The 22,184-nt window shown below is 38.6% G+C and overlaps 1 protein-coding gene across 3 annotated transcripts in view; it reads right to left on the bottom strand.

Annotated features, from left to right (window-relative positions):
* The window catches only part of SLC44A1 (solute carrier family 44 member 1), a 168,246-nt gene that overhangs the window by 80,498 nt on the left and 65,564 nt on the right, over window positions 1–22,184 (bottom strand). For all 3 annotated transcript variants that reach the window (XM_054584588.1, XM_054584587.1, XM_054584586.1), the window contains exon 4: window positions 7,898–8,034. In XM_054584588.1, the coding sequence (XP_054440563.1) occupies window positions 7,898–8,034 (137 nt within the window). The remainder of the gene's footprint in view (window positions 1–7,897; window positions 8,035–22,184) is intronic.

Consider the following 22,184-nt stretch of genomic DNA (forward strand, 5'->3'; position numbering starts at 1 on the left):
TTTGACTGTGTGCTATAATGAAAGCTCCTTAAACGTGAGGACTGTACCTTGTCTTTGTCTCTTTGGCACATACTTAACGAGTGCTAATTAATTATTTGTAGAATGCGGAATTAGTTTGAATTGCATTACCAAATATAAGAATTTTCCCCACTTTTTAACAATCAAGCTTCCCTTGGGGATCTCTGAATTGGAGACAATCAAATCAGTTGCTAGGGTTTATCATTTCATTCATCACAAATAGTATCACTATTTTGATTCACTGCACCAAAAAAAAAAAAAAAATCCATAAAGACTCTGTGGTTTAAGTTTATTGTTGCTGACTAGATCATGATAATCAAAATTCTTAATATTCACAAGTTTTATCTAAATGAATCATATAATCTGCCAAGGTTTTCAACAGCAAAATAATGATCACTGAGGAAGCACCAAGCTGCACAGCTCAGTTCAAAATTTGACCATGGCCCAAATGGCAGGTCACAAAGCTCTCAAAATTTATACAAACTACAGTACATTGAAGAAGCACTGTTAAATGGGAGTGCTTTTTTACAAGCTACAAATGGAGCAAAACAAAAGGAAAATAACATTTCTGCCAGTTTACCACTATATTACAAAAACAAACCATATATTATAGAATGGCTTGATAGGAATAATGCAAAAGGTCATAAGGAATTCCATGTAAAACATTAGCACCCACTGAGAACATGCAGTCGGTCCCCAACTTAATAACAGGTTATGCTCATTTGTAAGCTGCTGTTTAGAATTTAGGTGGCAAGTGGAAAGAATAAACTAACAGGCAAAGCATCTAGCACAATGCATGGCACAAAGTAGGTTCCAACAAATGATGTGCTGAAACAAAACGCAGGTCTTATGTGCGATTTTTCTGCTCAGAGCTAGACGCCCATGCTGAACAATGGGGCAGTGGGGTCAAGTGCAGGGCAGTCTATTGGCCAGAGGTGGTGGTCAGGCCAGAATTAGAGAAGGGAGGGAGGAAGGGAAGAACTGCCTGAGCCTACATCGTCTTCCGCTCCTTTCACCACCTCTCATGGCCTGGCTGGGTTGAGAAGAAAATCTCATGTAAAGCTGAAGTGAGCAATGGAGAGAGAAGGATAATTTTCCCTCCTACAATGTACACATTATTTGAGTTTTCAAAAATAATGATAATAAAGAGGACCGAAACCAGTTCAACAGAAAGTGGAGGGAAGGAAAGTTGATGGAATTCATGCTCTGCTGAAAATAAGAACTCAGACAGGAGCTCTCACCAGCCAATTTCAGTTTCTCTGTGGGGCAGATGTACGGTTAGGAAAGGGGAAGAGCAGGAGGGCTTAGAAGACGTGGCATGAATAATCACTTGGCGAGTCCGTGTAAGAGAGACGAACGAATAAATAAGATGAATTATTTAAGAGATGAATAAAAAGAACTGATTTCACAGCAATTTTGGTTACATTGAAGCTAAACAATTTACCTGCTGGTAACAACTAACATAGATACAGAACTGAGCAAAGGATATAGTATGTTGAGAGAATGGGAAATTATTGAGTGGCAATAAAGATGAAGAGGGAAATTCAGTCCATCATTCAGTCAAAAAGCATTTATGAGTAGCTCTTACGTGAAGTCCTATATTAGAGCTGGGGTGTTCCGAGATGAATACAGTATGATGTAGCCCCCAGGAAACTCATGTATTACTGCAGGAAAATGATAAGCCAAGAAGTTTAATGCTGAGTCCTTGTGGTATTGGCAACTTTAATTTTTTAAGCAATTTTTAAGTTGTTTTATTCCCTAGCATCATATATTAAGAGTCGTATCATATATAAACTATAAACCATAATAATAAAATGTGCATTCAAACACCTACCACACAACTCACATATAAGAACTTATACTTTTATTTTCATCTAAATTCTTCTGCTTGTCTTTTGAAGCTCTTTGTAATATGGCAGCATCTCAACATAACCAATCTAATTTTCAGCTATTTTCTCCTAACTTTCTATTCTAGTCAAATATACTTGACAAAGTGGTCCACAAGCTTAAGTATCCAAGAAACCAACTGCTCTTTCTTGTCTAAAAGAAACAAAGAATTGAGAAATATTTTATTTGCCTAATAAATGCATTTCTTACAGGAACCAATAGCTTTCACTTATAAAAATTTGAAATCATTTGTAAAGGTAAAGAAATTCATTTGAAGAGGTTGTTGTGAGTGCTAAAAAGTACTCTCAAATGTTGTCACAGAGACTTAAAAGTCTTTGAAAAGGACTTTTCATTTTGGTAAAAAAGATGTTATTTTACCTTGCATTTTAAAATAAATTGTAACATGATCATTTAAAAATTTACTATCATTCTTTCTCTTTCTTCAACACTTTAATTGTGGTAGAACGTACATGACAAAACTTTACCATCTTAACCGTGTTTAAGTGCACGGTCAGCAGCACTAAGTATATTCACACTGCTGTGCAACCCTCACAACCACCCATCTCCAAAATTCTTCACTTCTTGCAAAATTGAAACGTTATGAATAACACAACTTCTCATTCTCTTCTCCCACAACCCCAGCAAACAGCATCGTACTTTCTGCCTATGTAACTCTGATTATTCTCAGTACCTCGTGTAAGGGGGCTCATACAGTGTTTGTACTTTTGGAAGTGGCTTATTTACTTAACCTGTCTTCAAGGTTCATCTATATTGTAGCATGTATCACAATTTCCTTCTTTTTCAAGAAATTGTGGTAAAAACAACAAAGTGTATCATCTTAACCATTTTTAAGAATATAGTACAGTAGTGGTAACTATGTGCACGTTGCTGTGCAACAGATCTCTAGAATTTCTGCATTTTGCAAAACTGAAACTCTCTATCTATTCAATACCATCTCTCCATTTCTTCATACCTTCAGCCCCTGGAACCACCATTCTACCTTCAGAGAGTTTGACCACTTTAGATACCTATGTAAGTGGAATCATGCAATATTTGTCTTTTTTTTTGTGACTGGTTTATTTGACCTAGCACGCGGTCCTTAATGTTCATCCATGTTGTAACATGTAACAAGATTCCCCTATCTTTTTAAGGCTGACTAATATCCCATTGTAAGTATATATCACATTTTCCTCATTCATTCATCAATGGGCATTTAGGTTGCTTCTCCCTCTTGGTAGAATAATGTTGCAATAAATGTAAGTCTGCAAATATATCTTTGGAATCCTGTTGTTAATTCTTTCAGATATACACCTAAAAGTGAGATTTCTGAATCATGCAGTAATTAATTTTTTTAAAGAATTTTATTTTTTTAGAGCAGTTTTAGGTTCCCAGCAAAAACTGAGAGGAAGAAACAGAGATTTTTTCGATACACTTCCTGCCCCACACATGTATGGCCTCACCCATTATCAACGTCCCATTATCAATGGGTCCACCAGAACGGTGCATTTGATACAAGTGATGAACCTACAATGATGCATCATAAAGTCTTTGTAAGGGGGGGATCCAAAAATACCCGAAATTGTCTTCTGGAGGGTGACCCCCTTGTAGTACAGGCTTCCCCCACTAGGAACCCATCTGTGTCAGTGCACCAGCTGGCGTTGTTGTGAGAGGCTGTGTTTAGCTTCAGTGAATCTTTTTGGATGACTCTTTGGTCAATGCTTCTGCCCATTTCACGATGGGTGATTTAGGAGCGCACCTGCCCACACCATGCTGAGTGTTCGGCAGTTTTTGACCAAAAACAGCATGACCCTCATGCCCCAACCTCCCTATTAACCCAATCTCCCCCCAAGTGACTTTTTCTGTTTCCCCAGATGAAAAAAGTCCTCAGAGAGAAGCGTTTTGGCAATGTGGAAGAGGTAAAACAAAAAACAGCAGAAGCACGAAAAGGCATAAAAATCAAAGAGTTCAAAACTGTCCTGAGCAGTGGAAAAAATGTCTCAATAGGTGCATTGCATCAAATGGAGAGAACTTTGAAGGTGGCTGAAGTTTAAACATGTAAGAATAAATATATAATTTTTTAATAAATGAATTCTGGGTTTCTTGGGGGCCCCCCCTCATAGTTTACATTAGGTTTCACTCTTGGTGGTGTACATTTCATGGGCACAGCCAGATGTATAATTACATGTATCCATCCTTAGAGTATTTTTACTGTTCTAAAAATCCTCTATGGTAATTCTATTTTTAATTTTTTGAGGAACTTCATACTGCTTTCCATACTGATGCATCATTTTACATTCCTACCAACAGTATTCCAATTTCTCTATATCCTCATCAACATTCATTATTTTGTTTTGTGGGTTTTTTTAAAAAAGTAGTTTTGTTTTGTTCCTTTATGATTAGTGATGTTCAATGTCTTTTAATGTCTTCATTATGAATCACTTGTATATCTTCTTTGGAGAAATATCTGTTCAAGTCACTGTCCTTTTTTAATTAGGCTGTTTTTGATGTTGGTAGTGAGTTTTGGGGATTCTTTATATAATCTGGATATCAACTTCTTACCTGGACATTACTTTTTTAGAAGATTTGGAAATATTTTTTCCAGTCTCATGTGTTGCCTTTTCACTCTGTTGTGTCCTGTGATGCACAGGGTTTTTTGTTTTGGTTTTTTTTTTTGGTGTAGTCCAATTAATCTATTTTTTCTTTTGTTGCCTGTACTTTTGGTTCATACTGAAGAAATTATTGCCAAATCCAATGTCATGGAGCTTTCTTCTATGTTTTCTTTTAAGAGCTTTATAGTTTGCTTGTGCATTTTAGGATCTTTTGTGAACTTTGAACAATTCTCTCTTATAGATTTGGAAATTTCCCACTTAAACCTAAATTATCTCTTAAAGATATTTCTCTCTGAAATTAATGACTGAGATCTATATATTTGAGGTCAAAGGGCTTATGTATCTTCTAACAGAAGTATAGCTGTAACAGTGGATCCCAAGGGCTTCCTCTCTATTATAATTTCATAGTTTTTCTATTTGCTTTTAAAAATTATTATCTTCTTCATCTTTCATTGCTGGGCTTCCTGATGTTGCCATTATTATTACTTTTTTTAATGCTTTAATTACTTTATTATAACTTTTTTAATCTGTTGACTCATTTTGCAAACAGCTGCCTCAAAAGGTTTGGGGAGCCTTTGTCACTAGTTACCAATTTAAGAAGCCTGCTTTCTGAATAATGTTTATTCATGAATATGTTTGAACACCTTCTTTGTGCAAAACACTGTGGGAAACACAAAGCTGCACAACTCTCCAGAAGGGTCTTCTTAACAGGCCCTTAACGGGCCACACACAGAGTCTCATCTCCCTTAGAAAGATGCTGGCCTGGAAACAAAGCAGGCCAGCAGGCCACAGAGGGCATTTCTTCCCTACAGATCAACACAGCCGGATATGCAGCCCACAAGAGCTAGCTCTCTTTTGGCCTTCCAGATGACGTGCCAGGTTAAGGGGCCCAAGACTCATACCCAGTACGTTCAAGAGAACATGTTAGAACAGCGGTCCCCAACCTTTTTGGCACCAGGAACTGGTTTCGTGGAAGACAATTTTTTCCACAGACCTGGATAGGGTGGTGGGGGATGGCCTTAGAGCCTGCCACCAGATGCAGCTTAATTGTCACATGCCGCTCACTGCTAGGGTTTTGACATGAATCTGCAAGCAATTCATTTACTATGGTCTGTGTGCAGTCAAACCTCTCTGCCAACGATAATCTGTGTTTGCAGCTGCTCCCTCACACGAGCATCACCCCGTCGGCTTCACTTCAGATCATTGGGCACTAGATGCTCATAAGGAGCACAACCTAGATCCCTCATGTGCGCAGCTGACAGTAGGGTTCACAGTCCTCTGAGAATCTAATGCTGCCGTTGCTCTGAGAGAAGCCATGCTAGTGTGTGTATAGCTGTTTGCTGACTCTCCTCAGGTGGTGATGTAAGCGATGGGGAGCAGCCGTAAACCCAGACGAAGCTTTGCTTGCTTGCCCGCCGCTCGCCTCCTGCTGTGGCCGAGAGGGTGGGGACCCATGTGTTAGAAAATAGCTCAGCAGTAAATCATAGCTTTAAATGCCAGGGTAAGACACATAAACTTTCATTTTATTATTTTTACCACTGATTTCTGAGGAAGGGATTAACGTGATTGAAGCTCTAGGAATGTTAATAAGGCAACAGTATGCAAAGAGAGGTAGAAGTAAGGAGAGATTGGAGGCAGGAAGACTAGTACATTCCACTGGGGGAATGATAAAAATACTGTAAGAGCAGTAGCTGACACTTTTTTTTTTTATTTAGCAATGTACTATTTGCCAGACACTGTTCTAATCATTTCCCTTGTATTAACTCCCTATAACAATGCTATGAGGTAGTTGAGGTAGGTACATATATTATCCCTATTTCATAGATGGGGAAACTGAGGCATGGAGAGATCAAGCAACTTGCCCAGGGTCTCACAGCTATTAAGTGGAAGGACCAATATGTGAACCCGGAAAATCTAGCTCTAGAGCCCATACTGCTCGTCACTGAATGACGCTGCCCTCCAGAGCACACGATCTGTGCTCATGTTGTCTAAGGTCTTAGAAAAATCCTTAAAGAATAACCAACCCTCCCTAAGAAACCTGATAATGACAAGGCTGATAGTTCTGGTATCAGACTCAGCACATCAACACATCTGAGGATATCATGTGGGAATAGAAAATGAGATCTTAAAGAGTAGTTGATACCTCTTTATTCAGTGTCCACCAAGTATCCAGTACTTTTCACACAACATCTCATTTAGTCCTCACAACACTCTATGAGAGGGGAATTATTTTAAATCCACATTTTACCAGATGAGGCTACACTTTCTGTCCATTATTACAGAGCTAGTCAATGAAAGAAGCAGAATTAGACTCCAGACCCCCAAAAATCCCATGCTTTTCTATCTAATGCTGAGCGCATTTAGCAGTGGACAGGAATACTACCGTCTGTCGTGTTTCTGCCCTCAGAGGCTGGCACCCCGTCCAAAAGACTTGGGAGCCAAGCTAGTGTGGGTGCAGCTATGCCCCAAAGCTGCGTCTCCACAGCTAGAGGTCATAGCTGAGTCAACCCTTGTTCAGAGAAACCAGAGCTGGTCTGCATTTGGGCAGGGCTGAGGGTTTCTACACACAAAATACAAACAGGAAACCTCAAGTAAGTTCAAAAACACAGGCTCTGGGGGCTATCAATATGTGGCCCTCTGCAAAAAGAGGTTTGGAAAATTCTCTGAGGAGGACTTAGGTGAGTCATATGGAGCTGAGGACAGCACCTGCAGGTTAGAAACTCAAGAGCTCAGTTCAGGAAACTGACTGTGCTTGTTTTCTCAACTAATTCCCATATGTTTAACCTCAAAGTTTCTCAAAACTTCATTTTTTAGAACAAACGGTTAAGACATAATATTAAATTAAAAAGGCAAAACACAAAATGATATACACCAACACTGAAAAATGGTGGAGCTTTGGTTAGTACTTCTTACTCTTCTTTTTTTTGTGTGTGAATTTTTCAAATTTCCTATAATAGACATATATTACATTGTTATCCAGGGGTAAAAATAAACATACTCATTGAAATACTTTTAAGAAACGCTCTCCCTCTGCCCCAAATTTTACCTGAAGTAGTCTAGTAATTCCAACTATTCAAACAGGATACATAAAAATCACCTGAGACATTTGTTAAAAATACAAATTTGGAGAGTCCAAAGACCTACTTAGTCAGAATTTCCCTGGGTGGGGCCCAGAATCCGGAGTATTAACAAGCACCCCAGGTGACTATAACATTTTTTTATTAAGGAAGTCCAAAAGTACTTTCAGGTCTCTTTTTCCTTCTAATGTTCTTTGATGATTTCCTTTTAACACCAGGTCAAATTTATATTGGAATGCAAACACATAAAATTTGCCAGTAAGAATCAGTGTCTGGGGTACGGACTCAGGTGGCCGAAAGTCTCACCATTGGTCTCTGCAAACTTCTGAACATCACTCAGGGTTTTCAGTTCTTGTCTTGGACATGCCGCTACACACAGTGCTTCAGACTTGATCTTCCGGTTTATCAAGTCCAGATTGCATGGATCCAAAAAGAATACATACCTAAAGCATGGAGAAAAATATTGAGATACTATTTCGCAGAACACATTCTGGTTTGCTGCATATAGGCAAAGAACATATATTCCATACTCCTTCACAAATATAATCACAGATAAATTTTTTTAAAGGAATAGTTGCTTAGCCTTGGCCTATGTGGCTCAGTTGGAGCAGTGTCCTGTAAACCAAAAGGTGGTAGGTTTGATTCTTGATCAGGGCACATACCTAGGTTGCAGGTTGAGTCCCCAGTAGGGACACATACGAAAAGCAACCAATTGATGACTTTCACGTCAATATTTCTCTGAAACTCTCTCTCTCTCTCTCCCCTCTTCCTCTCTCTATAAAAGCAGTGAAAAAAAGATGTCTGCAGGTAAGGATAAAAAGAATTGAAAAAAAGAAAAGAATAATTGCTTATAAATATATTGGTAAAAGAAGGAATAAATAAATTGTAGGACTCATATTTTTCATGATCTACTTTTATAATAGTTACATTTTTGTCATGTGATTTTGCAATTAGAAATAATCTATTTTAGTGTTTTTAAATAATTGATTTTAGTTTTATTTTTTTTGCACTAAAAATTACTGGAATATCCCAATACTGCTTTATAACATAAATTGTAGTTTATATGTAAACTTTAGTTAATGAATGTCTAATTGTAAAAATGAATATATAAAACTTTGGCTAATGAATATATAATTATAAAAATGTATTATAAAATTAAATATATAAAGTTGAATGAAGACTAGCGGGAAATACACCAACATTTTAACTACAGTCATCTCTGGGTATTAGAATAAAGTAACTTTAATTTTCTTTCTTTTACTTTTTAGAATTCTCATCATCTAGAAAGAATGAAAATTACTTTTGAATTGATAACTATAATAAATACTATTTATTAAAATGGTCCATTTCATATAAACAAAATAATCCCCAAATTATAAATTATCCCTTTTGTATACTGCATATTTATATTTTAGGAAAGGGAAGATTAATTAGAAATTAACATTAAAAAAGTTTTTAAAATGTTTTGAAGTTGAAGAGATATAAAGATTGCAGATGCTATCATTTGCCTAAAGAGAAAGAAAGAGCCAAATATTCTTAACTGAGATCAGCAAAGTCTAATATTATGGGTTAAGGGAGGGAGTACAGATAGAAATGCTCTAATGCAAGATAACAGTTGAAGAACCCCCAGCCTGGGTTCAAGTCTGCTGGGTCTATGGAAGGTTTTAGAGAGTCATGCATCTGCCAACAGCCTTTCTCACACTGTTAAACTCTGTTGCTATACAAACTATAATTCAAATGAGAAAATACAGTAAAATATAAGAATTAGGTGAGATAACTGAAGAGTAAAAACATGGATATAAAGTCAATTGAAACCTACATAATTTTATTAACCAATGTCACTCCAATAAACTTAATTAAAAATATAAAGTCAGTACATGTACAGGGACAAATAATATAAAGAAATACTGGGAAAATATTAAATAGAAAAAAATAGCGTGTGTATGCTGGGGGGAGGGTGGTTAGACTAGCGGGCCTTCGCAGGTGGAATACCATTTTACATCGCACACTTCAGTGATGCAGGGGCCGGGAACTCAGGATGAAGTCCAAGTATACGCTACAAAGCATGAAGCTAAAAAAAGTAAGCTTCTGTAACCCTGTTAGAGAGTCCAACAGCAGTAATGTTCTGCATAAATAAAAGGAAAGGAAAAAAATCAGGCAGAAAGACGTGATCTGCAAGTGGGATTCACAGACTTTTTGTGGCTGATGACAGGGAACTAGTGCACAGAGAAAACTTTCTGTCAGCCTTTGTGTGGGAACCATCACTCGCTTACTAACTGTCCCTCCATCTGTCCTGTCCATCTTATTGAGCATGCTAACACCTGGGGCCCTGTGCAATGAACCACACAAAGCCAGCCCCAGCCCCCGGCCAGGGAACACTCAGATCCTTGATGAAGGAATCGTAAAATGTTTGAATCGTTTACCACCACCACTAATAATAACAATACTATTAACAGGAAAAATAAAAATGATAATGGTAGCCAACATTCATGGAGTACTTACTATGTACCAGATAATGCATGAAACCCCGTACACACATTTACTCATTTATCCTGTCAACAACCCTGTTTTATGTTTCCGTAGGGGAAGGTAGGTAGGTGGGCAGTGGAACTGGGGCGAGGAAGTTGAACGCACAGTTCTAAGTGATGAGCAATGCCTTGAGGAATACCTCGAAAACCCACGTGGCAGTAGAGTAGCAGGCTTGATGCAAAGAAGAGAAAGCCAGAGGCTGCCAGCCAGAACCTTGCAACTGGATCAATAACAGTGCCTTTTACTGAGAACAGATGCTTTGTCTGATGGTCCTGCAGGCTTCTGCCCAAACCAAGGGCAAAAGTACCCTCACTATATTTCCAATTTCTTTGATTTGCCATAGTAACGGAGCAGCAGCCTTAGACCTTACAGGGGTCAGACCAATCTGAACCTGCTTTCTGGTTCCCTTTCTTAATAGCTGTCTGAGCTTGGGAAATATATTTATCCTTCTGAGCTTCAGTTTCCTTATATGTAAAACTGCATACCACCTATTTTATAGTTTGTTCTAATGTTATTGGTAATGTACACAGAGCGCCTAACATTCACTATATATTTAGTGATTCATATCTTTAAGGGAACTAACTTTCACACACTTTACATTTGATAGTAAGTCACTGAATTCAACACTTTCTGATATGGACATAAAACAGGACTAAATACTGATATTCAACTTTCATTTGGAAGAAAAATCTGTGTAGGAGTAGTCATGACTGTCAGCCAGGTCATTAGCCTCGATAAGGACTAAGGATGCCCCCAGAACTGATCTAGCACAAGGAAAACAATACAGAGGGAGAGAAGAATTCTACAATGATGGTAACACTGTACAATTGACACTTCTCAGTTTTTAGCCTGTTTATGATTTGGAGGACTCTCCTTCAACAGAACTAAAAAAAATCATTTCAAATGGTATCTTCAGGAAATGCATTCACATACATAAACCATTACACTCAATCCATCACCCAATTCCTTACACATTTCATGTATTCCAAGGCACATACATACAATACATGTGTGCACCTACCCATCAGTGTTTTAAATAATTTATAGAAGTTAGATTCTGATTCTATTAACACTGGATGTCTGGGAGCTGGGAACTGTCACATTCACGAGCTTATTTGATCCTCACAGCCTTATGAGGGAGAGGCCATCGCCATTCCACCGAATACAGAAGTGGGACCTCCAGGGACTCGCTGCAGAGCCGCAGAATTCCATGCTTTGGTGCCAAAGCATGAATTCCAATCTAGCCTTTTGGATTCTGAGTTTCATTCTGCCTCTAATCTGCTCTGTTTCCTACAAACACAATAACCTTAACTGTCCTATATTAACTTTGCATATTGTTTCCAGCGTTAGGAAGTTTATCCAATCCAGGGCAACACGTTTATAAGTACATATAGTTTAACTAATTAGTATCTAACTAAATATTTCAGAGTAGGAAAAGTGTTTGCAGCAAAGAGACAAATTTATGATTCATTAAAATCACATTTTCTTGCATTTTGATTTGAAAATGCATTTACCAAGGCAAATAAATCCTTAGGTTCAGTTTTCACTTCAAAGAAAATGAACTATTTGTGGCAATTTTACTTTTTTGAAATGAAACAAGTACCCGATTCTAATATAAGCACGGCATTGGCAGACCAAATTATTATACCTTACAAATCTACAAATGAGCGTTTTTCAACTGAGAGCTGACAGACACCAGGTGAGAAGCTATAAAACATTCTGGAAAGGCTTGTTAAAACTTTCAGCCTGTTTTCACTAGGCCACCAGGCAAACAGCTGAGAAAGGGACGGGACATGCGGATCCTGAACAAGCACCTTGCGAAACTCCGATCACACAGCCTGGCCCCTGTGCCCTCCGCTTTCACGGTGCAGCCCCACTGTGATAGGTGGCCCACAAGCTGAAGTTAAAAGTAAATTTTCATTCCTATCCTCACTAAATCTCTTACTAGATCTATTAATAACTTAAAAACAACTTTGTTGATGTTTCACATCTTTTGGGAGTTGGAAGGAATAAAATACCAAAAGTGGGAATTAAAGAAGGAAGAGAAGCAACAAGAGAAAAATACTCCACAAAGTAAACAAGTTGACACCTCCAGGCATGGAATATACAATACGCACATAGCACAATCACATGATAGTGAGAAGGTATTTGCAGAGAATTGCAAAACAGCCCACGCGAGCTTAGATATCCAAAGTTAGGGTAATGAAGAAAAATGCGTGCACTAAACTGTAAAGCGAACACTATAGAGGACCGCAGTTAAGGCATGTAAATATATATTGCAGTCAAAATCAATACAAAAAGACAAAACAAAAAAATAAAATATAAAACAAACAAAAACGGGAAAACAAGAAAATATGGCAGTAGAGGTTGATTCTGGGAATTATTGAAGGGAAGAAAAAGGTAAATTCATTTCAAACTGAAATTCTTGAAAAACAGTAACAAGTTATCACCCAAAAGGCAGGACAGGAGAGATACCTAAATACAATGTCCATCTACACAGCGGACTCCAGGGGACAGGTAATCAAAGATGAAAGCAGGGCCATGAGACGAGGAAAGGGCACTGAAGCCCAGGCGCTCAGGAAAAAGGGACAGGAGGCACAGAGAGGGGTGACCTTTAACGCTGTGCTCAGAGCAAAACGCTAACACTGGCCCTGACTGGTGTAGCTCAGTGGGTTGGGTGTAGTCCCGCAATTTGAAAGGTCACGGATTTGATTCCCAGTCAGGGCACAGGCCAGGGTTCCAGGCCGGGTCCCCGACTGGGGGCCTGTGAGAGGCAGCTGATTCAGCACATGGATGTTTCTCTCCCTCTTTCGCCTTCCCGTCTCTTAAACAAATAAATAAGTGAATGAATGAATATAAATAAATAAATAAAATCTTTACAAAAGATAACGCTGAATGATCTGATGCAGATAAGGATACCACAGAAGGTTCAAAACTAGAATCTAGTTTTAAAGTTCTATTTTGCGTTCACTTTCTTCATGGAATATAAAGCAAGGTAAAGAAGGTAAGATTTATGAAGAATTTATTCTGGGCCACAAAGCGTCTTAGGCACTGCCCCCTCACACATCCTTATTCAACAAGAGGGAACTCAGCTTTGCAAATTGGGCAGCTGACCTGAGCCCTGGGCAGGCTGACTCCCAAGGGTTGCTCTTTCCACCTCGGCCATTCCAATTCAAATGGCAAAGTGTGAATAAGTGTAATGGAGAGTCAGCTACAGAGCCATCAAGTCAGCCGATTAAATTGGGTCAGTCCTCTGGGACTCCAGAGCAGATGAAGCCCCTCCTTGGACAGGACAGTGCTGCTGTCCTCTGTGTAGTATGCAACACTCCATGAGAAGGATTAAGTAGGATGACAGGACAATCAGCCGTTTAACAAACATTGCAAAATTTTTACTAGGGGCGCATTCTGGGCAAGGCCCTGAGGATGTGAAATTCATTAAAAAAAAAAAAAAAAAAAGAAGAAGTTCTTGAATGCAAGTAACTTAGTCGAGAGATGAAAAGACAAAAACAGTCATTTCAAAATCCTGTGCTGTGACAAGGTTGAGACAGCAGACAATAACGAGTTAGAGGAAGCATTACAGAGCAGAAGGCAGTACCCAAGCCACATTTGCAGAGTGGGAATTTTTCTAGACAGAGGGGGGTGTATTCTAGACAGAGGAAACTGCATATATAAAAGCACAGAACCAGGAAGGAGCATTATTTAAGGAGCTGCAAATAGTATGATAAGGCAGACTCTGGGAGGAGACATCAAAAGGCTGTGCACCAAGGAGGAGCAGGGGGTAGAAAGAACCTGAAGGACCTCACAGCTCTGTTCCACTAGGCAACATACTTTCAAATGGCTGTGGCGCAGAGACGGCCTGGGAGAGCTGAGGGCCAGGGAGGGGAAGGCTGGGGCTCCGGCAGCGCTGCTCCAAAGAGAAGTCTTTGCCATTAAATTGCCTCCTGCTGCCATGGCAACTCTCTGTGGCAGGGCTTTTTGGAGTAAAAGGTGGCGAGCAGGTACTAGGTGTGCTGGCCGCCTCCTGCCGAATTTGGCTTCTCTCCTCTCTAATCAGGATAGAAGTACTAACACGGGGAAGCTGGCTGAGAAATCCCTCCACCACCTTCTGCCTTAGTGATTCTTGACATGTGCTTTCCCCAGAGAGGAATAAAAATGGGGGTCATTTTTCCAATTATTACCTCATATCAATTTACAATTTACAGCCCCTTTGTACAGAGTATGGTATGATTCACTAATCATACCAAAAGGAAAAACGTGACAGCTTAGCAGAGGCTTCTGCTATTGCTAAATATAGACCACAGCCAGCCACCCACAGTGGAATTTTGCCAAGAGAAGGCCTCTTACTTCCTCTGTAGGCATCCACCGTGGTGGACCCAATGGCCCCACGAAGGGGCCAGCACGCTAACGTCAGAAAAACCCAAACTAATCCGACCAAATGCGACATGTAACCATCTAAAACTTTGTTGGCCCTCAACTTCCTGGAACACAGCTAAGGGGGGAGAGAGAAACAAGTTGAGAGCAATAATCTGTCTTTAAAATTATAACTCTAGATAGTGGCTGGGAGAGTCCTACAATATTCATAATGCCCTGAGACTGTACAGACAGACCAGAGAACGGAAGAAAAGGACTGAGGTGAATGCCAGGAAACCAGACCTGTGAGGCTGATGACAGTGATGTCCCCCTTTCCCACTGCCTCCCCAATCCTAATGAGGAAAATGCAGAAATATCCTGAGAAAGAGGTAGGAGCTGTTAAAGAAATGCCTAAGCCTGCACCTCCCCAACCTGCGAAGAAGCAACTGAACTCTAAACATCATGGCTGTCTTCTACCTTAGCATCTGTACAGTCCTTGATTCAGTTAATGGCTAAGAAGAGAAACTTTCATATCCTTTTCCAGTAAGTTCATAGCACTGAGAGCTGAAAACAACTTAAACCTGTGGAGGAAGTCCAGGGATCAGATTAGGACAATGTTTACCCTCTGACCTTGCCTCCCATTGGTCTCTCCTTTCTGTTCCTTAAACACTCTGACACACTCTCACCTTGCGGACTTCGCACTTTTACCTGCCTGGAATGTTCTTTCTTCAGATAAGCAACACAGCAAATGTTAGCTCCCTCACTTGCTTTAAGTTTTCACTCATAAGTCATCTTTTCAACAAAGCCTTCCACAGCCACCCTATCTAAAATGACAACTCTCTATTCTGATGTGCCTTATCCATCTTTCCTGCTTTATTTGTTTCTCCTCAGTGCTTACACTTACTACCACACTGCACAATTTACTCAATTTATCTGTTTATTATCTGTTTCCACAGGTAGAAGTAGCTCCCCGAAGGCAGAGATATTTGACTATCTAATTCATCACTCCTTCCCCAGATCCTAAAATAGCGCCTGGAAAAAGGAAGAAGGTCCTTTCCTACTTGTTGAATTAATAAATGGATGGTAATTGTGTATGATTTTTGCCAAGTGAGGTAGAGGTAGGGGGAGGTGAGGAAGAAGATATATTAGGTAGAACGAAATACTTTCATTCATCCAAGAGAAATCTATTAACATCGCTGCCAGGTGCAGGGTTAAATAAGCACTAACGATACCATGATAAATAAGACCAACACAAACAAGTGTCTCCCTTCTCAGCATTTACAATCTGGAAAGTAGTGAGGCAATTATAAAAGAGCATGTAAATGAAATAGCAGAGAAAAGAGGATAGCAGAGGATGCATCAAAGGGCATGGAGAGTCAGGGTAGAAGTCCAGGAGAAGTTAAATCTAAAGCCAGGACCTACAGAATGAGTAAGAATTAGTGGGTGTGGAGGGATGGAGATGGAAGCAGGGAGGGAACAAAGCATGCAATGGCTTACAAAGAGAGAGCACAGCGCAGCTGAGGAAATGAAAAATGTCAGGATGGCATTGAGATGAACTGTGATGAAGGACACAGATGGCTGGACAGGCAAGCTGGAGCCAGACCACATAGGGCCTTGTAAATGGTACTAAAGGTGTCAGAAAGTTCACCCTAGAGACACTGGGAAGCCACCGAGAGTTCACGCTGCAATGTGGAGACTGAATTAAAGGCAAGCAAGAAAGTAAGGAGGTTGCTCAGGAGGCTACTGAATCTCTACCAAGGAATGACTTGGCCTAGAGCGGAATGGGAGAGAGGCTCTGGGCAGAATGAGGAATTCCTCAATAATTAGTCTGAATGGATTTTACAGGTGGAGCAATTAAGGGTGATGACAAAGACCAAGCTGTGACTAGGAAAGAGTGAAGGCTGGAAGGCCCCACTGAGAAGGAATTTCAACAGTTCCCAGGGCTATAGTGAAAATCAATGGGACAGAATATGTGGAAGTTCTTTGGAAACTATGCAAATGCAAAATTGGTTAAAATAGCCGTGTTTGCCACCTCTGGATTAAAAAGAAAAGAAGCTTTGATAAGTAACTTTGAAATTTATTTTGGATGATGATGATGATGATGATGATGATGATAATAAATAGCAGTTAAAATGTATGATTCCAGGCAACGTGTTAAGGAATATCCATCATTTATCTTATTTATTCCCCCAAACATCCTAGCAAATAGGTATTACTATTATCCTCATTTTACAAATGAAGATCTTCAGGCCAAACATATTACTGTTGTTATTTTCTCCAGTGTAAACAGTCATTGGTTATCTGTCTCCTGGATCTACCCTTACAGATATATTGCCAATTACATGACAAATCCTACCATCAGAGAAAAGCTACAAATACTATTCCCACTGTATTGTTTTTATGTTTATATCAGAGAATCAAACATTTTGATCAAACATGTTCACCTTGTACTACTTTATTTCTGTATTGCTTCAACAATCTATAAATGATCTCCTCTCCACAACAAAGGTAAGTACTGTATAATGTTTGCTATAAAATATTTAACTCATGCCCTAGGTGGTGTGGCTCAGTGGACTGAGCGCTGGCCTGCGAACCAGAGGGTTGCCGGTTCAATTCCCAGTCAGGACACACGCCTGGTCGCCAGTGCGGGGTGCGCGAGAAGCAACCACCCATGAATGGTTCCCTCTTTTTCTCCCTCCTTTCCCCTCTGTCTAATAAATAAATAAATACATAAATAAATAAATAAATTTAAAAAAATAAAATATTTAACTCATCTGGAATTTATTTTGCATGATATGAGATTAAAATAGACCTAAATATAGTCTTCATATCATAGTTCAACGATGTCTTTTATTTAAACACTGGATGCTTTCAGTTTTTATTTTATTTTATTGTTCATACATTCTTTAAACCACTACAGTTTATTTCTGCTATTTCTATTTTGGTTCCATCATTGTAATTAATCTACATTCAGGTAGTCCTGTTAATAATATACTTTGGAATAGGGTTTTGGTTGTAAATTACAAAATTCTTTTTGTTCCCCTCTAGGCTACATCATCATTACTTAGACAGTGACAAGTAGAGATATATAACCCTTACTCAGACAATGAGTAACCCCTCCTCCCTACATATTTGGTTTGGTCAGCACACAGATGGCCAATATTTAAAAACCAGAACATCGATAGGTGGTGTGGTCTGAATGTGTCCACCCTAAACTCATATGTTGAATTGTAACTTTCAAAGATGATGGTATCAGGGGCATTTTGGGGAGGTGATTTGGCCGTGATTGTGCCCTCATGAATGGGATCAGTATCCTATGAGAGAGGTTCCAGAGAGATCCCTGTCCCCTTCCACCATGTGAGGGCACAGTGAGATGGTGCCAGCTTGAACCAGAGAGAAGGCCCTCATAAGAATGTAATCATGCTGGTGCCTTGGTCTTGGACTTCCAGCCTCCAGAACTAAGAGAAATAAATTTCTTTTGTTTATAAGCCAAGCATTCTAGAGATATTTTGTAATAGCAGCTCCGAACAAAGACATTAGGTCACATGTACCTCTACTCTCTCTTCATCAATAATTTCTTCTAGCTTCTCTTGAAAAATCAGTTTCACTGAGCCCATCAACCCACACACCAAAAATCAGGTAGTCTAGAACTATAAAACTCAAAGTCCCCAACATTTGTCTTACTGCCAGGGGTTTATACTATTTGCCTAGAGGTCTTTGGATTTGCAACCTCTAGCGAAACTCTGTTTTTCTTTCCACTATCAAAGCCAGAAAGGTTGCAGTGAATTTGGTGCTCAACTTCAGTAACTAACTTAGCCTAGATTTCTAGTGCAATCTCTTTGCTATTTCTTGGCATATCTCCTGATCTTTTACCCCCATTTCATTGTTTTACAATATATGCACCTAATTCTGATCCTCACAAATTATTCTGTGAACAAGGATAATTTTTAAAAAAGTTTTCCTCCTGAAGTTCTAGCCTGCTCCTTTACTCTGTGATTTATACCATCAATCAAGTTCATTTTAACATCCTATTGGGATCTTAACTGGTATTGTATTAAATCCATAAATTAACTTTGTTAGTATTGTCATCTTTATTATATTAAGACTACTCAGCAAGGAGTAGATTATACATCTCTTATTATTTGTTTTCCTTTTTTTCTAATAAAATATTATAGGTAATTCTCCCATATTTTGTTAGATTTTATTTTTTAATAAAACAAGTATTAGCTTTTTCTATTTTGTCTACTGATAAAATAAATGACTGAATTCACTTAGGTGTACATTTTATAACCCATGATTTAAGCATCTCATTTCAAGGTATGTTTTTGTTTAGTCTCCTAAACACATGGGTTATATAGTCCCTTATAATTAGCTAATAGTATTATTTTTCTCTCTACTGACCTATACACATTCCACTTATCTCTTTTAGATGACTTGTTGCAACTAGTTATTTAAAACAATGCTATAGACAATGTGATATCTTTATTTTGTAGATAAACTATTTTCCTTTTCCATTACTAGAAATTCCATCAACTTTCTTTTGTGCCCTGAGACTAAAAATCTATTTTGACAAAGGTGCCAAGGTAATTCAATGGGGAAGATAATCTTTTCAATAAAAGATGATGAAAAATTGAATTTTTGTATGGGAAAAAAAGATAAACCTTGACCTCTTCACAGTGTATGCAAACATGAAATCAAAATAGATCATACACATAAACATAAGAGCTAAATAAAAAGTTCTAGAAGAAAACGCAGAAAAAAATCTTTGAGACTTTGGGATACATCAGTAATTTCTTAGCTCAAACACAAAAAGCATAAACCATTAAAAAGACACATTTTTTTTGTGTGCATGGTTTTAAATGGACCTAATGGGCCCTGCCCAACGTGGCTCAGTTGGTTGGGCATCGTCCTGCGAAGCAAAAGGTAACCAGTTTGATTCCCAGTCAGGGCACATGCCTGGGTTGTGAGTTCAATTCCCCATTTTGTAATGGTCAAAAGATACCATTACAAAAATGAAGGGGAAAGCAGATTAGAGAAATATTTGAAAAATATTTGGAAAACATATATCTGACAAAGGTCATGTATCCAGTATTTACAAAGAACCCCAATAATCTTTAAAAACATATACTAATTTGTTTTTGAAAAAGTAATAAAGATCTGAGTAAATACTTCACAAAACATGTTTCACATCATTGGTCACTAGAAACATGTGATTTAAAACTCTAATGAAATACCACTATACTGACACTAAAATAGTTAAAAAATTAAAAAGACTGACAATACAAAATGTTAGTGAGAAGGTGGAGCAACTATAACCCCCCTACTTAGTGGCAAGCAAAATAGTATAACCACTTTGGAAAACAGTTTGGCAATTTCTTATAAAGTTTAATATAACCCCACCATATGACTCAGCAATCCTAATCCTAAGTATCCATCTAAAAATAATTAAATATATGTCTATACAACATCATGTACACTTTCAAAGCAGTGTTTTTCACAATAGAAAAATATAATTTTAAATGTGGAAATAACCCATCATCCAAAACATGGTGAACAGATAAACAAAGCGTGGCATGCCCACAACGGAACACTTCTCAGTTATTTAAAAAGAATAAACTACTGACATATTTAACAATATGGATGAATCTTAATAACATTTTTAAGCTATGCTTAAAATGCAGGATGTAAAGCCACTATATACTGGATGATTTCATGCATATGAAATTCTAGAAGAGGCAAAACTATACTGACGGATAGAAGATCAGTGGTTGCTGGGGACAGGGCTGGGCAAGGACGGACTACAAAGGGGTCTGAAATAATTTCTACGGGCACTAGAAGTGTGGATTGTGATGGAGGGTACCTGACTGCCTACAGTTACCAAAAACTAAACTGTACACTGAAACTGGGTAAATTTTTTTTTTAAAGATTTTATTTATTTATTTTTGGAGAGAAGGGAAGGGAGGGAGATAAGGAGAGAAACATCAGTGTGTGGTTTTCTCAGTGTCTCCTACTGGGGACCTGGCCTGCAACTCAGGCATGTGCCCTGACTGGGAATCGAACCAGTGACCCCTTGGTTTGTAGGACAGCACTCAATCCACTGAGCCACGCCAGCCAGGGCAAAATGGGTAAATTATTATATGTAAGTTATACCTAAGTAAAATTATTAAAATATTTTACGTTTCATCTAAAAAATATACTTTATAAAATCCAGCTTAATCGAAGGAGTCCCAGTGTGTCATAAAGAATTTAACCTGCTCAGAAAGAGGTCTGGGCTTTGCTCTGGTTCTGAGAGTTAATCTCTCAATCTTCCAGGAGTCTTCATTTGCCTGGGGCCTTGGCAGAAAGACCAACAAGGTGATTGAGGGTGTGGGCAGGCCACACTGGGTAGAATTTAGGGTGTGGGCTGACCAATCTTAGGTCAGCAATGTCACGTAGCCTGGGAGTTTTGGATCACGTGATATCAGCTTGACAAGAGGAGCTGGAGACTGAATGAACCAATGGGCAATGAACCATGCCTGACTAATGGAGCCCCAACAAAAATTCTGAACACTGGAGTTTGGGAAAGCCTACCAATTGGCAGTACATCATGTGTATTGTCACCCATCAATGACAGGAAGGTAACATGCCCTGACTCTGGGAAAAGAAACAATGGAAGCTCTGTCCTTTGCACTTTCATTGGCTGATTCTAATCTGTAGCCTTTCCTAGTAATAATCCATTAACTATGAATATAATAGCTTTCCGTGAGTTCTGAGAGGTTTTCTGGCAAATTATCAAGCCTATGGGTTGTCTTGTGGACCCCTGAACTTGCAATTGGTGTCAGAAATGAGGGTGGTTATGTGTGGACTGTGTACACTCTAACTTCTCAGTTGCTTTCAACTCTTGTATCCAGATAAACATAAATACGTGGCAAACTGGTGACTGTAGAAATTCATAGTTGAAAAAAAATTCATAGATGAAGTAGTTAACAATTATTATTTAAACCTATTAGCTTATTTACAATGACGGAAGTTTTTTAGAATCTCTACAGCAGCCTGGTTAACTGGGAACTATACCAAGTAGTGAGACTCTGGATTGAACATGTGTAACCAGCTGTTAAACTTAGATATGTCCAGTATACACACCTGGGTGGGTAACCCAGAGAAAAATCAATCATCCTATCCTCGCTTTGGTACATACGTGCACGTCATCTAATTGTTAAATAGTTTTTGCTTTCCTATTTAGAATCTGCAGAACATTTTGACTTTTAGCTTTTGCATTTTCTAAGGTATGCAGTGATCTTCTCTTTCAAATTGCTAGCAGTATCATCCACAGCAAGTATTATTTTAGAGGCAGAATTACACTTTTAAAACAGACGTTACCTTTGTAAAGGGGTTAAAAAAATTTAGGCTAAAGAGTGTTGTGGTTACCAAATTAAATCAAAATTTTTCTAAATATGACTCCATAAATTCACCTTCTGAAAATTTAGCTATCATTGTTACAAATTCTAACATTTGCCAGAGAGAAATATAAAAGCTTAAGAAAAATTGTAAAAGTAATACAAAAAGTTTCCATTTAGAACATCACAAGTACTACTGTTTCCAGATGCTTATAACTTTGTGGGGAAATGAGTCCACAAATGGAAGTTCAAATGAAGTTTCTATCTAGGCTGCCCTTTTTCATGTGGAGCCAAACAAGGAGAGGTAGTAGGTTAATGATGGAAATCAGAGAATTATT

The sequence above is a fragment of the Pteronotus mesoamericanus genome, unplaced genomic scaffold (assembly GCF_021234165.1).
Source record: "Pteronotus mesoamericanus isolate MK-2021 breed Mesoamerican mustached bat unplaced genomic scaffold, CSHL_Meso_final contig_78, whole genome shotgun sequence".
Classification (NCBI taxonomy): Eukaryota; Metazoa; Chordata; class Mammalia; order Chiroptera; family Mormoopidae; genus Pteronotus; species Pteronotus mesoamericanus.